We start from the raw sequence: 14,532 nt of genomic DNA, 5'->3' as shown, positions 1-14,532 counted from the left end.
ACAAACTCTGAGCTTGTAGCACTGACATGGTGATCTATAAATGCTTCTCAAATGAACAGCATAAAAAAATTACTGTCATTTATTGGAAGAAACTTCTACTTGCATTTTATAGATGCCTTTTAACTAAAGTATGATTTTTTTTTTTTAAATGGTTTGTTGTTTTTTTAATCGTGGCTTTCTTGGCCACTTGTTATTTAGAGGAATGATTAATCCGTGGGGTTTATTTTTGTTGTTCTGCAGCGGATATAATTTCTACAGTAGAATTTAACCATTCTGGAGAGTTGTTAGCAACAGGAGACAAGGGAGGGAGAGTTGTCATCTTTCAACAGGAGCAGGAGGTGAGTGCTGTCTAATTACACTGAATTACATGTTCTTTCTAGTCCCTTTTTCAAGACAAGCAGCATGTTTTTATAAAACCCTCTACACAAAGTGCACGCCTGTGTGATAAGTGATTACAACACTGAAATGAGAATTTTGTGACACTGATAGAAATTGTTTTAAACACTCTTTGGCTGTGGTACTAAAGGACGTTGACAGTGAAAACCAAAAGGAGATAGGACACAAAGGACCTTTGAGGGAGCTGGAGTTGGTTCTTTTACGATGATTGTTCCTGGCTGTGATGATGATTTCAAATTTCACTGTAGCTGGGGTAATAAAAGTTGCCCTTAAGCAAGTGTGTGACCTCAGGTGTCCTTTCCCACTCTGTCAGTCGTCAGTCAGGTAAAACCACAGAATCCTCACAAGGGAGGAGAAATCTTTTTTCTTTTTGGTCTTTGGGCTCTGCCCCTGAGTCAGTGGGCAGCTGAGCTGCAGTTCCTGATTTTAACCGAGGCTGTAGTTGGGAGTTGCTGTGGTCAGAATGGATTTCAGGGAGCAATCACTGAAAGAGATGTCACTGCTAGTTTTTGTTTGTTCTTTACCTCGATTTCCATTTGAAAACTGGCAGAGCTGGGGAATTCTGGGCAGGGGCTGGTCCGTGGGTGAGGCACCATCCCCAGGCCTGCAGCTCCCCATGGTCACTGGGGACATCTAGTGGGGCTGCCTGGCACCAGCTGCCGAGGCATTTTGTGGCTTTTTATTCTTTTCTTTTTATTTCTTTATTACTTTTAATCCTGGAGTTGGAGCTCGATGCTTTTTAAGAATCCTCTTGTGTAGCTTAAATTGCAGCAGTTCCTTGCCTGCCCTCAGGTGAGCTGTGTTTGAATGACTCCTTGGTTTTTGGAGCATAATCCAAGCTCAAATCCATAGGAGCTGGGATCCAGGGACAGGAAAAACCACCGGGGTTGTCAGATGAAATTCCACAGAATTGTTTTTTGGTATTTTTTGGGAATGATTTGTATGTAGGGACTTAATTCCCTGATGCGCTGGTAGTTGGTTGTTCCAACAAACAACTGTCCAGAGCAGGTTTTATATGTAAAAATGTATAAAATAAAATGTGTTTTATTTGGAATTCTGAGCCCCTTTCTGCCACAGTGCACTGGGAGAGCTTTGCAGCCCCAGCCAGCAGGAAGAGAAACGCTGACAGGGGCTGTGTGAAGAGCTCTGCAAACCTTTGTGGCTTCACCCACCGCCAAACTGCTGCCACCTCCGGGTTGGAATGTGGCAGTCAGTGACATCAGCTCAGTGCCAGGCAGGAAGTGAATCCTGCAGCTCGCAGAAACTGAGCAGGAATTTGCGTAGGCACAGTGCAATTACCCAAATTGGAATTGAACATCAGGCACTTGGGCCAACACCTCTCCTTCTTTGGAATATTTTCTTTTTCCTTCGAGAGCCATGAGGTGGAGGGTTTAAATTTTGATTTTATCCCAAGGATGGATTGCACCTATTACTGGGTTTATATATTATTCTATTATGTGAAGTTTTTTTAGAATACACACAGAGAATATGTAAGCCTCAGTTGTTAGGGTTAGTCTGGAATTGAAGGAAAGTTCCCTGCATTTCCTAAGGCATTTCCTACAGCAGGAGAGATTTCCTTTCCCAGCTGTTCCATGCAGTGACCCAGCTTCACTTTGTAGTTCTGACTGAGGCTTAGAACAAAGTCCTTTCCATTCTCCAGGGTGGGAAAAGCAGTGTAAGGGACAAAATTCGGGTGCCAAATGTGATTTCCAAGCATTTTCCTCCCCTGCCCCCAGTTTTATAGTCGAAGGATTCCTGCCAGCTCTCAGGGCATGAAGCACAAGAAAATGATGTGAGGAATGTGACAAATGTGGGCCAGCAAGGATTCTATCAGCTGTGTTTTGGTGAGGTACTGAGGGATGAAATGGGCCCATGGACATGAGACAGCAGGAAAGGAAGGAGCAAAGTCCCCAGCCAGGAACATATCACAGCAAAGGCATCTGATGGTGCAATCTCTGGAGTGGGTGGGACAGGAATAAACCACAAAATTCACCTTGAAACCACTTCAGGTAAACATGGGGAACACTACACGAGAAATGGGTCCAGTTTTCTGCACTCAGAGGGTGAAATTCAAGGTTCAGTCCATGCAGTGCAATATTTTGGTGCCTAAGACACAGCTTTGGGGAAGAGGAATTGTTCAAGCTTTTTGGTTTTGCAAACATTTCCACCTGGACAGGTGACTCTGCTGCCAGAGCTGTATTCAGCAGAGGTGAGGAGCTTTTTTGCCCTTTTAGAATGGGGAAGAAAAAGCTGCTGAAGCAGTTCAGGAGCTCTCAGGGGACTTGGAGGTTATAAGGCAGAAGAGTGGAGAGCTGCTGGTCTAAATGTAGAGGTGCCTTATGGGATTTCCATGGTGTGCCTGGAAAGCTGAATGTACTCCCAGAGGAGATTTGCCATTTCTGTGTCTGTGTTGCAGGGGAAGGATTATTCCCTTAAAACAGCAAAGGTGGAAAAATTAAAGATGTTGTGGGTTGTTTTGGTTTTTTAAATAAAATATTTAGGCAAAATATTAGTTTGTTCAGCTGCTCGGCCATTGATGTGAAAACTTGTAGGAGATGCTGTTCACATTCTGAGGGGAGTTTCTGGAAAACTTAAAATTGCTTCATAATCTACCTCTTCTCTGGTGTTCTCTTGGCCAAAAGAGTAGAAACTTTAATAAACTTCATGCAACAGAGATGATGCTCATCTCATTTGGGTGACAGGCTCATGGAAATCAAGCAGGTTGTACCCCAATGTACATTATCTCCATGTTGTGATCATTTAATTCTTTTTTCAGAACAAAACCCAGTCTCACAGTAGGGGAGAATACAATGTTTACAGTACCTTTCAAAGCCATGAACCAGAGTTTGACTACTTGAAAAGTTTAGAAATTGAAGAGAAGATCAACAAAATTAGGTGGTTACCCCAGAAAAATGCTGCTCAGTTTTTATTGTCTACAAATGGTAAGTTTTATTTTGCACCACAGCATGTTGTTTTTTTATGTAGGTTTGCTATTAGGATTTGATCTAATCCTCTCCAAAAGGCTGGAATCAAGCAGGGTTTAACTCCAAGGATCTGGTTTTGGTTGATTTCCTGGGCACAGGTGTCCCCAGCACAGGGTGGGGATTTATTTGGGATTTATTTGCTTTATAGCCCCAGAAACCTTCATGTGTATGTGAGTCCTGTGTCAGAGCTTTCATTAACCATTCATAGCAATCCCTGTCCTAACTGAAACTTGCTCTAACTCTTATAAAAAGAACAAACTGTGGAGGAGGTTTTTTTTAAGGCTTTTTATCTCGTCTTGTTTTCCCCAAGCAGCATTTTTGTCTTTTTTGGTGCACGTGGGCGGCCTTGTCTTGATTGAAGGCATCAGCAGTGATGACTGCTGTCTCTCCACAGCTCTCATTTTTAAACTGTGGCTGTTTCATTGCAGATAAAACAATAAAATTATGGAAAATCAGTGAAAGGGACAAAAGACCCGAGGGTTATAATTTAAAGGAGGAAGATGGACGGTATAGGGATCCTACTACAGTTACAACACTACGGGTGAGTAGCTGACAATCCCTAAAAGCTGCTCTCTCCTCTCCCAGCCCATGGCTCTGCCCCTTCACATCCTTACCTTCACCTCTCCTGTGCTGGAAAGGTCAAGCTCAGGATGGAAAGATTTCCATCTGTGTGGCAGAAACACCGAGTTCTGAAGTGTTTTATCCAGTGTGGAATGTTGGAGGGCTGTGCTGAGCGGTGCTGCTGCCTGGGGTGGGTTTGGAGCTCACCCTGCTCTCTGTTCCAGGTGCCAGTGTTCAGGCCTATGGACCTCATGGTGGAAGCCAGCCCACGAAGGATATTTGCCAATGCTCACACGTATCACATCAATTCCATCTCCATCAATAGTGACTATGAAACTTACCTGTCTGCAGACGACCTGCGGATCAACCTGTGGCACCTAGAAATCACAGACAGAAGTTTTAGTATCCTTTGGCCGTTCTTCTGTGGGGTGGGAGCAGGATTGGATTTATTTCCACCTTTCATGAGAGGTTTTTTATAGTACATATAATATTTCATATAGTAGGTATACAGGGAATTAATCTCCATTAATTCTCCCTAATAATTGTAAGGGCTTTTACTTCTGGAAAAGGAATGGTGTGGTTTGGTTTGGGACATTCATTAAAGCTCATCCAGATGGACAGGACACCTTCCACTCTCACAGGTTGCTCCAACCTGGCCTTGGACATTTCCAGGGATTGAGCAGCCACGCCTGTGTCAAGTTTTTAATACAAAATACCATTTTATAACGTAGCAGTATAATTAGACTTGAAGCAAAATGAAGTTCTGTATGAAAAACTTGGGAGATAATTTGTAGTTAAGAATTAATTACTGCTGGAGTGAAGCAAAACCGAAACAGGTTTTTGCTGCTGTAAGAATTATCTTGAATCTGATACAGAATATGATGTTACCACCTTGCTTTGTAGCCAAATTGTGTGGCTTGATTTTAACTCTTAGATGAGTCCCACAAGCCTGGAGCAGCATTTCTGAAAGCATCTAAAACTGAAAAAAAACCACCTTGGGGGAAAAACCGATGTCACTGGAGGCAATTCCCTAACGAGCTGCTGCAGACATTGTAGATATCAAACCTGCCAACATGGAGGAGCTGACAGAGGTGATCACAGCTGCAGAGTTCCACCCCAACAGCTGCAGCACGTTTGTCTACAGCAGCAGCAAAGGCACCATCCGCCTGTGTGACATGAGGGCATCAGCCCTCTGTGACAGGCATTCAAAGTGTGAGTGCTGCTCTCACATCATGGCAAACACTCCGTTGTCTCGGTGGAGTCCACGTGTGTTGAGCAGATCTGGAGCCTAAAATATAAATAAACTATAAAATTAGGGGTTTTTTTTATGGAATAAAATGAGTAACAGCTTCTGCTCACACAGCAGGGATGGCTTTTTGCAGATTTGGGGGGGTTAAAGGCCATTTGGTCTGTACTTGATGCTGGAGATCTTGCTTGTGTGAATCAAGACTTCACTTTATTATCAAATAATTCAGTTATTAAGAAGCTGATCTTGGCTTGCTACAACAAATGAGAGTTTGGTAACTGTATTACAAATGTTTCTCCTTGAAAGTTATTTTATATAACACCATAACACAAGGTGGGAACCTTTTTGAGACAAGTTCAAGTAATTTGGGTGTGTCTTGTGTCAAAGAGGCACAAACTTACCTCTTGAAATGCCTGTGCTGTTTTCCTGCAGTGTTTGAAGAACCAGAAGATCCTAGCAACAGATCATTTTTCTCTGAAATCATCTCTTCCATATCTGATGTCAAATTTAGCCATAGTGGTCGATATATGATGACTAGAGATTATCTGTCAGTGAAGATCTGGGATTTAAATATGGAAAATAGACCTGTGGAAACATACCAGGTATGGGGTGAAAACCACGTGGGTTGGAAATTAAAAAACCTGGACAGAGGCTGAGTCTTACTGATAGTTTTGATGTGGCAGTTACAGTTTTGTCTGTAGGTTGAGGCAGAGCATCCCTGAGGTCTGGGGATTCTACACTCCTGCTGAAAGATCTTGGTGTTTGCAGGGTGATGGCAGAACCCAAACCCGTGTTTGGGGCTGGAAAAACCTCCCTCTTACCCCGTGGCAATAATTTGGGAGGTGGAGAGGTGATCTCCAGCCGTGAGAACCACGGCAGGGTTTTGCCTGTCTTTATGTTGTCTGAAGAAAACGGGAGGTGGAACATTTCCTTTTCGTGAAATATTTTTAGTTGCCACTGAAAATTGCTGTTTTCTTTTTAGGAAAGAGCCCTTGTGAGCAGTCTCAGGTCCTTGCTTTTGGAGCAGGCTGTTTTATTACCCCCTGTGTGGGTCTGATGCTCACTCAGTGTCTCAGTTTCTCTGGTCTCTCTTTTCCAGGTGCACGAATACCTCAGAAGTAAACTCTGCTCGCTGTATGAGAACGATTGCATCTTTGACAAGTTCGAATGCTGCTGGAATGGCTCAGACAGGCAAGTGGAATTCCTGTCCCTGTGCACATCAGATCTTTCCAAGTTGTTCTTAAAATGGGCAGTGGACCTCAAACACCTGGTTTTGGACAGTGTTGTAGTAATTCAGCAGATTTTAACATGTGCATTATTAGCACATCTGCACCTCTAAGGGAACCTGTGGGAAAACCTTCCAGGAAAGTTCCTTTTTACAGTGATTTTTCATGGCAGAGGCCTGCCAGTAACACCAGTTAGGACTGGTGCTAATCATGTCATTAATTGCTTGTTTGCTGCATTTAAAGCAGCTCTGGTTCCCTGTCAGTACTGTCAGACACCGTGCTTTTTTTTTTTTTAATTTGACATCTGTCTCTCTTCAAATATTTTTTTCTGGCAAAGGAAGGACAGGGAAACTTGTAAATGTGTTTTTCTTACTGAACAGCTGATGCAAAATCAGGAGCTATAAGGAATTTTCATAAATAGATGTGCTGCTTAGTACCTAAATCCACACAATGTGTGTGTCACTAAAATCACATGGCTAAAAATCCCCTGTGTTTGGGGTTTGTTGGATCTCTCCCCTGTGTGTGAAAAGCAAATGAAATGATGACATTGGAGGTGCTTGGAGAACAGAATATCTCAAAGGGCCCAGGGAAGGAAAAAGGGTATTTTGGGGAGGTTTTAAATGTATAAAACTGATGCAGTCCCTGTGTCCCTTCAGCTGCAGCAGGTGTGGGTGAGGCCACCTCCTTCCCCTTTACGTGCCCTGACTCCATCTCTGAGGCTCCAGCCTTTGCAGAGGAGTGGCTGAAATTAATTTCAGCAGGAGGCCTCTTCAGAGGAGTTTTGTACACTAAAAGGTTTAATAAATAAAAATAATCAAATATCAACAAACGTTACAGAAAACAAAAGATAAAGCCACTCACAGGTGTCTGAGAAACTTCTGACACCTTGCTAAGACACTCCCAAAAGCCTTTTATTTCCTTAGTGCTCTTTCTTCAATATTTAATGTCCTAAGAGGGACAATTTGGCTTGGAGCCAGAGATCACCAAGAGGCTTTGAGTTACACTGAGCCCAAACCATGCCCTTGTGCTGGCACTGAGCCAATTACAATGAGAAGAACACAGAACTTTCTAGTTCCTAAAATGTCTCAAGGTAAACTTGTCACCCTGATTTTTTCAGCTTTCTGATGTTTTGTAGTGGAGTTCTCACGCTTTGTAACACAAACAGAGATGTTTTGAAAACTGTGCGTTCCTTCCTGGGGGAAGGACACATTGATGGATTCTGACTTGACCAGTGGGTTGACTTTGTCCCCCAGTCCCTGATCAAACTCTAAAGAGTATATAAATCAAAATCCCAAATAAACATTGTTCTTTCTGCTCACCCAACTGGACAGTGTGAGCGTAGTTTTGTATCCATCTGGCGACATAACCCAAAATTCCTTATTTGAAAATTCCTTCCATCCCTACAATCCCCCACTGACCTCTCTCCTCCTTCCCTCTTGTCTCTCTCTCCGTGCAGCATTGTCATGACAGGCTCTTACAACAACTTCTTCAGGATGTTTGACAGGAACAGCAAGCGGGACGTGACCCTGGAGGCGTCCCGGGAGAACAACAAGCCGCGCACGGTGCTGAAGCCGCGCAAAGTCTGCGCCAGCGGCAAGAGGAAGAAGGACGAGATCAGCGTCGACAGCTTAGACTTCAACAAGAAGATCCTGCACACGGCCTGGCACCCCAAGGAGAACATCATCGCTGTAGCCACCACAAACAACTTGTATATATTTCAAGACAAGATGAATTAGGGGTTTGGCATTCCTAACCGAAGAGTCACTTCCTGCATAGTTGAAATAGTTGAATCTAGCATTTGTACCTGTAACGAAAGCAAGTGAGAGGTCCATTATGGCACCCCCTTTCCAGTGTTTAAAAATGTGCCATATGACAACACACTTTTATAGCTCCATGGAGAAGGCTCTGTGGCTCTGTTGTCTCCATGCCTGCTAGCCATTTAGGTGAGGATAGGGCACTTTTTAATTTAAATGACTACTTGCACCATCTTGCCTAATGGACTAGACTGGACTGTCTCAACATCAGTTTACTCCACTTTTTATGCCTTCCATTGTGATGACGTCAGACACAGGGAAAGCCTTCAATCATGCTATGGGATTTAATTGTGTAACCTCATTACTGTATCATTCGTGGCCCCCCTTTTTTTATTAAATACAGCTCATTCTTGCTGTGGCTTGTAGCATTCCTCCTCCTTCTGGCCTCCTGGACTCCCCCTTTCCCCCTCGTCCACCTCGCCTCGGTGGTGGTGTATGGAAAACAAAAATAAAATAAAGCACATAAAATGGGTCCGTTTGGGGTCAGTGGTAAAGGGGGTCTGTGTTGCAACAAATGTTTTAATAAACAGTTGACTGTAATCACTCCTTGCCATGTCTGGCACCAAAAAAAAAAAAAAAAAAAAAAAAAAAAGAGAGAAAATAAGGAAAAAAAAAACAAACTACTGAATAAAAGTGACAAAGAATGGAGAATCTGTTTTCTTTTTTTTTTTTTTTTTTTAATCTACCTCTTTATACAAATACTCTGTGTTTTACCTTAGATGCATGGAAATAAAATGATGTTTTTTGTAATGATTTTAACCAGTATTAATTATTTTTCATGGGCATGACGAGAGGGAGGGATTTCACAGGTACCTGCATTCCCTCCTGAGTGACCTGAGCCGGTGTGTGACCACAACTGCTGCCAGCTTCTGCTCTGAGCAGCCACTCCCTGTGTCCTTGGATGCTCCTCTTGCTTTAATCAGAAAGGGAATAGAAATCTTCAGGTTTTCAAATTCCATTTGACGGGACTCTGATGTCTTAATGTTTCGTTTCGTCCTGGTTTCTTCACTGCCTTGTTTTAGGATCTAAAAGACCTTTAAATGCCTTGTTTTAGAGCACCAAGTCCCCTGTGGCTTTGTGAGAAGTTGTCTGAGCTCTTGTGTGGTGTTCTGTAGTACCAGCACCATGGTTCCATAGCTAATGACTGCACTGCATTCTGCTGCTCGATTTTTCTGTATTTATTGCTAACTGGAAATGTAGTTTTTAACCATGCAAGTGTTTTCTTCTGGCTTTTGGCTTTGCAAAAGTTCCTGCGCTTACAGAAATGTTCGCTGGTGCCAGGAGCCAAACCTGTGGAGTACAGAAGCTGCATGAAATAAGTGTTCATAGTGATGTGGGAGATTTCAACTCTTCAGCACATAAGGCTTATCCAAAGATGAACTAGATATTGATGCTTTATAAGGCTCATGAGTTTTTTCCTTCCAGATATTTTTGCTAAATGTGCTTTTAGGTTTTGCTCTTCCTTCATGGAAATGTCCAGTGAAGTTTGAATTCATGGTGAATTTACCTTGACTGGGAGAATTTTCACTTTTGAGTTACCTGTGTTTAATTATTTCTGTGGCTTAGAGGTAGCTAATTAAAATGACATTATGATTTGATCAACTGAGATACTGTTTCTGCTGTAAAGTTTTGGCTGGGTTAGAGGTTGTTAACAAGACTACTATTGCAATCACTCTTCCGGTTTTTTTTTTTTAAAGTCCTTGTGCAGTGGTTTGAAAATGTAAAAATCCTAATATTTATTAATCCAGTTCTCTTAAATACAGTATTTGTCTTGTACCGTGCATGCCTGACCATGAGCCTTTGTAAGGATTTTACTTTTTTTTTTTAATTTTGTTTTTCACCTGTTAGCCTTGTAAAAGAAACGAACTGCCCCAGGGCCAGCAGCTGTTTTCCAGTGGGTGAATAAAGGAGCGGGCCCTACTCCTCCTTAGCAGCATGTGACTAATTTTACTCCGGCGACAACTCCTTGAGTAACGTTAATCACGTGTACAGCTCCTTCCAGGGCCGAGGTTCATTATTCTTCATTTCTGAGGGCGCAGAGGTGATGAGATGGTTTTGCTGTGGAGCTGGTCGAAGCACGTTGTGTGCAGAGGTGGGAAGATGTGGCCGTGAGGCTCCTGTGGCACACTGAAGGTGCTGGGCACAGCGTCACCCAGAGCTGAGCACGGGAAGACATCACAGAGACATCACCAGAGCAATACTGCGGTGCAGCTTCCCCTTGGACACAGGCGGGTTAAAGCTTGCCTTGGGGTGGGTTTGGGTGTGTTGCTGATCCGCTGAGGTTTAACTGGCTCTCCCCAAGCCCAGCTCCTGCCTGTGCTGTCACACTGTCCATTCGAGACTTCTCTAAGCACACTGTCCACTGAAACCTGCTGTAAATCGTATATTTTATTAATAAAAGTACGCAGAGAATACGCTTTGTCAGGATGCTTTTTACGCTCTTTTCTGCCCCTCCCCTCCCCTGCAATTTGCAGGTATTTTTGAGTTATGTGTTCCCTGTCCCTGAGGAACAGTGTCCCCGGCAGGACGGTGACAGCTGCTCCACTCCTGCAGCCTCCTGTGCCCAGTAAAACCAGTGCAAAGCTGCAGTTCCCAGTCCCCGACTGCCACACTAAACACGGGGAAGAATCTCTTCCCTGCCCTGAAGCCACTGATGGCACTGAAACGCCACCAGCCGCCACTCCGGTGGTTTGTATCCGCCGTGTGACACCCGCAGTGTCACTCCTGCCACCAGCTCCTGTTGAGGGTGAGGTGCTGATCCAGCTGTGACAGCGCCGAGGTGCAGGAGAGCCTCAAGTCCTTTGTCACTTCCCTGCCAGGACGACAGGAAAACACGCCGGGTATGCAGCGGCTCCTGCTCTGCCCAGGGAGGACAGGATCATTTATTGCTCAACTACAGCTCCTTTTATTATCAGCCTGGCTGGGAAAAGCTCACGACGTGCTGACAAGCAGAAACCTGGGGGTTTCCCCTCCTGCAGAGGGGCTTTGGATGATGGAATACCAATATTTTAATAGAGATTTTTTTTTTTATTGCCGTCTCTTAACTGGGAAGCAATTTCCTGTGTGCTGCCCTTGTGCTCTTCCCCTCGGGCTGTAGAGGTGTAAAACATCCCGGCTCGCATCAAACACTCCTCTTATTGAACCAAGGGGCCTCCTTTCGCCTTTTCCTGTGGAATTGTAAAGGGAAGAACCAGTTTCTCGGGTGGAGGTGTGCGGGGAGCGAGGTGCTGTGCGATGACTGCGGCTGTTTGTTTGCCCGCAGCGAACATCTTCCTTTGACTCGGTTTGGCCTTGTCAAGATTACCGGCGGTATAAAACCCAGCGCTTGTTTCACAGCTGAGAGAATAAAACCTGTGAATTCCAATTTCTCCACGCAGCGAGTTTTAGCCTCCGATTTGAACGATCTTTGCGAACAGGAAAAGAGCCCGGGCTGGTTTTAATGCTGCTTTTCCGAGCCGGGGCTCTCCGCTAGGAGGCAAAAAGTAACTGTGAAGACGTGGAAGCTTCGGTCACTGTCCCTCGAAAGTCACCTCCGGAATCAACAGTGATCAGTTGTTGCTAAATATTAAGGAGTATCAAAGCGTTTCCAGGGTGGGTTATTGCAGCACAGAGTTCAGCCGAGGTGTGCAGAACAGAGCCTTTGTGCTGCGGCTGTTGGGTGTGCCCAGCTCAGGAAAAGGCTCTTTTTTTTTTCAGCTCTGGGGAATAGAAAATACTCAACAAAGAAAATAAAAGGAATCATGGCATGTTTTGGATTTGAGAACCGTGGAGTGGTTTGGGTTGGAAGGGACCCTAAAGCCCATCCAGTGTCCTGGGTGCTCCAGCCTGGCCTTGGGCACTGCCAGGGCTCCAGGGGCAGCCACAACTTTCCTTCTGAACTTGTTTCAAACCTTTAGAACACCTTAGAACCATGAGATAAACCAGTGGGATTATCTTGGCACAGGTCTTCTTAATTGTTTGATTTCAATTGACTTAAAATGCTTTTTTTTTTTTTTTTTTTTTTTTTTTTTCTTCCCTAGAAGATAAACCTTTGTCCAGTCCAAAAAAGCTTTTTTCCCAGGAATTTATGGCCATTGTTTCTCTTCTGTTAACATGTGGTTTTGTGTCTGTCCAACCCTGCCATTGTCAGGGCATTTTCCATCCCAGGATTCAAATTACAAACATTAATTACATCATTGAAATGCCTCAAGGAACCTGTGTAGTGGCTCGAGCACAGGGCTGAAAAGTCAGGCCTTGTGAATGCTATTTCTGGCTCTGCCTTGACTCACTCTATAATCTTGATCAATTTATTTCTGACTCAGAAATTTTAATAGTCCCACTTGACTGATAAATATTCATGCCCCAAGTGTTGTGGCAAACGCTTCCTGAATGAGGGTGGTGACAAATGCTCACGTTAGGCTGTGATTTGAGGGTTGCAAAGTAGGATTGGGTTACCCAGGCAGGGGTTTTTTATTCAAAATCGTTAAGTAGCTCATTGTTCTGACTCCAATCTCAAATGTTTCTGCAGCCCTTCTACCTGTAAACAGATATTTTATCAAATTAATTAAATTGTCGCTTTCTTTTTATTATTAATGTAGCTAAATCTCTCCCAGAACTCAGGTTTTCCATGGGATTAGATATTTGGCAGTCATGCAAGGCTGCAGTCAAACTGAGAAGTGTTGGTGTTACCAAAGGTGGATTTCAAACATCCAACGTTAGTGTAGATGAATAGAAGACAAAAAAAAATTTAAAACAGGCATTGTAGTATGTATGTGATACTTGTGCATACAAGCTTTTTCTCTAGCTTAAACTAGCTCTGGCACAGCAATGAAGTGATTTCTTCACATTTGTAATGGGGATTAAACAAAGAACGCTGCTGCAGTTGTGTCTGCACGGCTCCACTGATGGTGTTTGCTGTTACTGAACTCCTACAGGGAGTAAAGTAAAGAAAAAGCCACAGTTTACACTCTCATGGTTGTTGATGGGAGGACTTTTAGGTGTCAAAGCCTTCTTTACAGCTTTTGGGAAGAAAAATGCTCATAAATACAGATTTACGTGTGACAGAGATGAAGTCACAACACCAACGAGAGTCTAGGCCTCCAAATAAACCTTGAAGTGATGTCAAACAGAATGAAGACAACAAGATGACAAGGAGCTCAGGGTGGCTCTGCACAAGTCCCTGCCAGGAGGGGACAGCCAGGGGATTTGGGATCTGCTCCCAGGGCACAGGGACGGGAGGAGAGGGAACAGCCTCAGGCTGGGCCAGGGGAGCCTCAGGGGGGACAGCAGCAGGAATTCCCCCATGGAAAAGGTGCTCAGGAATGGGAACTGCCCAGGGAGGTTTGGATCCCCATCCCTGGAGGTGTCCAAGGAGCTCCTGGATGTGACACTCAGCGCTGGGGACAAGGAAGGGACCGGTCGCCGGAGGGACTCGGTGGTCTCGGCCTGACTGAGCCTGACCTCGCCATTACCTCTCCGTGTCCCTGTCCCCTCACACCGCCGCTGGAGAGCCTTTCCCGGCCTGACACTAACCCTGACCCCGCCATTCCCTCTCCGTGTCCCTGTCCCCTCACACCGCCGCTGGAGAGCCTTTCCCGGCCTCACTGACACTAACCCTGACCCCGCCATTCCCTCTCCGTGTCCCTGTCCCCTCACACCGCCGCTGGAGAGCCTTTCCCAGCCTGACTGACCCCGCCATTCCCCCTCCGTGTCCCCGTCCCCTCACACCGCCGCTGGGCAGCCTTTCCCGGCCTGACTGACACTAACCCTGACCCCGCCATTCCCCCTCCGTGTCCCCGTCCCCTCACACCGCCGCTGGAGAGCCTTTCCCGGCCTCACTGACACTAACCCTGACCCCGCCATTCCCCCTCCGTGTCCCCGTCCCCTCACACCGCCGCTGGGGAGCCTTTCCCAGCCTGACACTAACCCTGACCCCGCCATTCCCTCCCCGTGTCCCTGTCCCCTCACACCGCCGCTGGGCAGCCTTTCCCGGCCTCACTGACACTAACCCTGACCCCGCCATTCCCCCTCCGTGTCCCCGTCCCCTCACACCGCCGCTGGAGAGCCTTTCCCGGCCTAACCCTGACCCCGCCATTCCCTCCCCGTGTCCCCGTCCCCTCACACCGCCGCTGGGGAGCCTTTCCCGGCCTAACCCTGACCCCGCCATTCCCTCTCCGTGTCCCCGTCCCCTCACGCCGCCGCCGCTCCCTCAGCGCTCTCCGTGCGCACGCGCGGGACGTGCGCGGCCGCGGGTCGCGCCATGGAGGCGGAGGGCGGGAGCGGCGCGCGCCGCGCCTGCGCAGCGCGGGGCGGGAGGAGCCGCGGGG

The 14,532-nt window shown here is 45.7% G+C and overlaps 1 protein-coding gene across 2 annotated transcripts in view; it reads left to right on the top strand.

Moving 5' to 3' along the window:
• Nucleotides 1–8,847, top strand: part of PPP2R2A (protein phosphatase 2 regulatory subunit Balpha) — a 36,267-nt gene extending 27,420 nt beyond the window's left edge. For both annotated transcript variants that reach the window (XM_066337248.1, XM_066337247.1), the window contains exons 3-10: nucleotides 241–338; nucleotides 3,173–3,338; nucleotides 3,809–3,921; nucleotides 4,166–4,343; nucleotides 4,989–5,153; nucleotides 5,620–5,789; nucleotides 6,287–6,378; nucleotides 7,870–8,847. In XM_066337248.1, coding sequence (XP_066193345.1) covers nucleotides 241–338; nucleotides 3,173–3,338; nucleotides 3,809–3,921; nucleotides 4,166–4,343; nucleotides 4,989–5,153; nucleotides 5,620–5,789; nucleotides 6,287–6,378; nucleotides 7,870–8,149 — 1,262 coding nt within the window. In that variant the 3' untranslated portion in view covers nucleotides 8,150–8,847. The remainder of the gene's footprint in view (nucleotides 1–240; nucleotides 339–3,172; nucleotides 3,339–3,808; nucleotides 3,922–4,165; nucleotides 4,344–4,988; nucleotides 5,154–5,619; nucleotides 5,790–6,286; nucleotides 6,379–7,869) is intronic.
• Nucleotides 8,848–14,532: the final 5,685 nt, after the last annotated feature.

This window comes from Sylvia atricapilla, chromosome 28 (assembly GCF_009819655.1).
Source record: "Sylvia atricapilla isolate bSylAtr1 chromosome 28, bSylAtr1.pri, whole genome shotgun sequence".
Classification (NCBI taxonomy): Eukaryota; Metazoa; Chordata; class Aves; order Passeriformes; family Sylviidae; genus Sylvia; species Sylvia atricapilla.
This window is presented reverse-complemented; position numbering and strand designations above follow the sequence as displayed.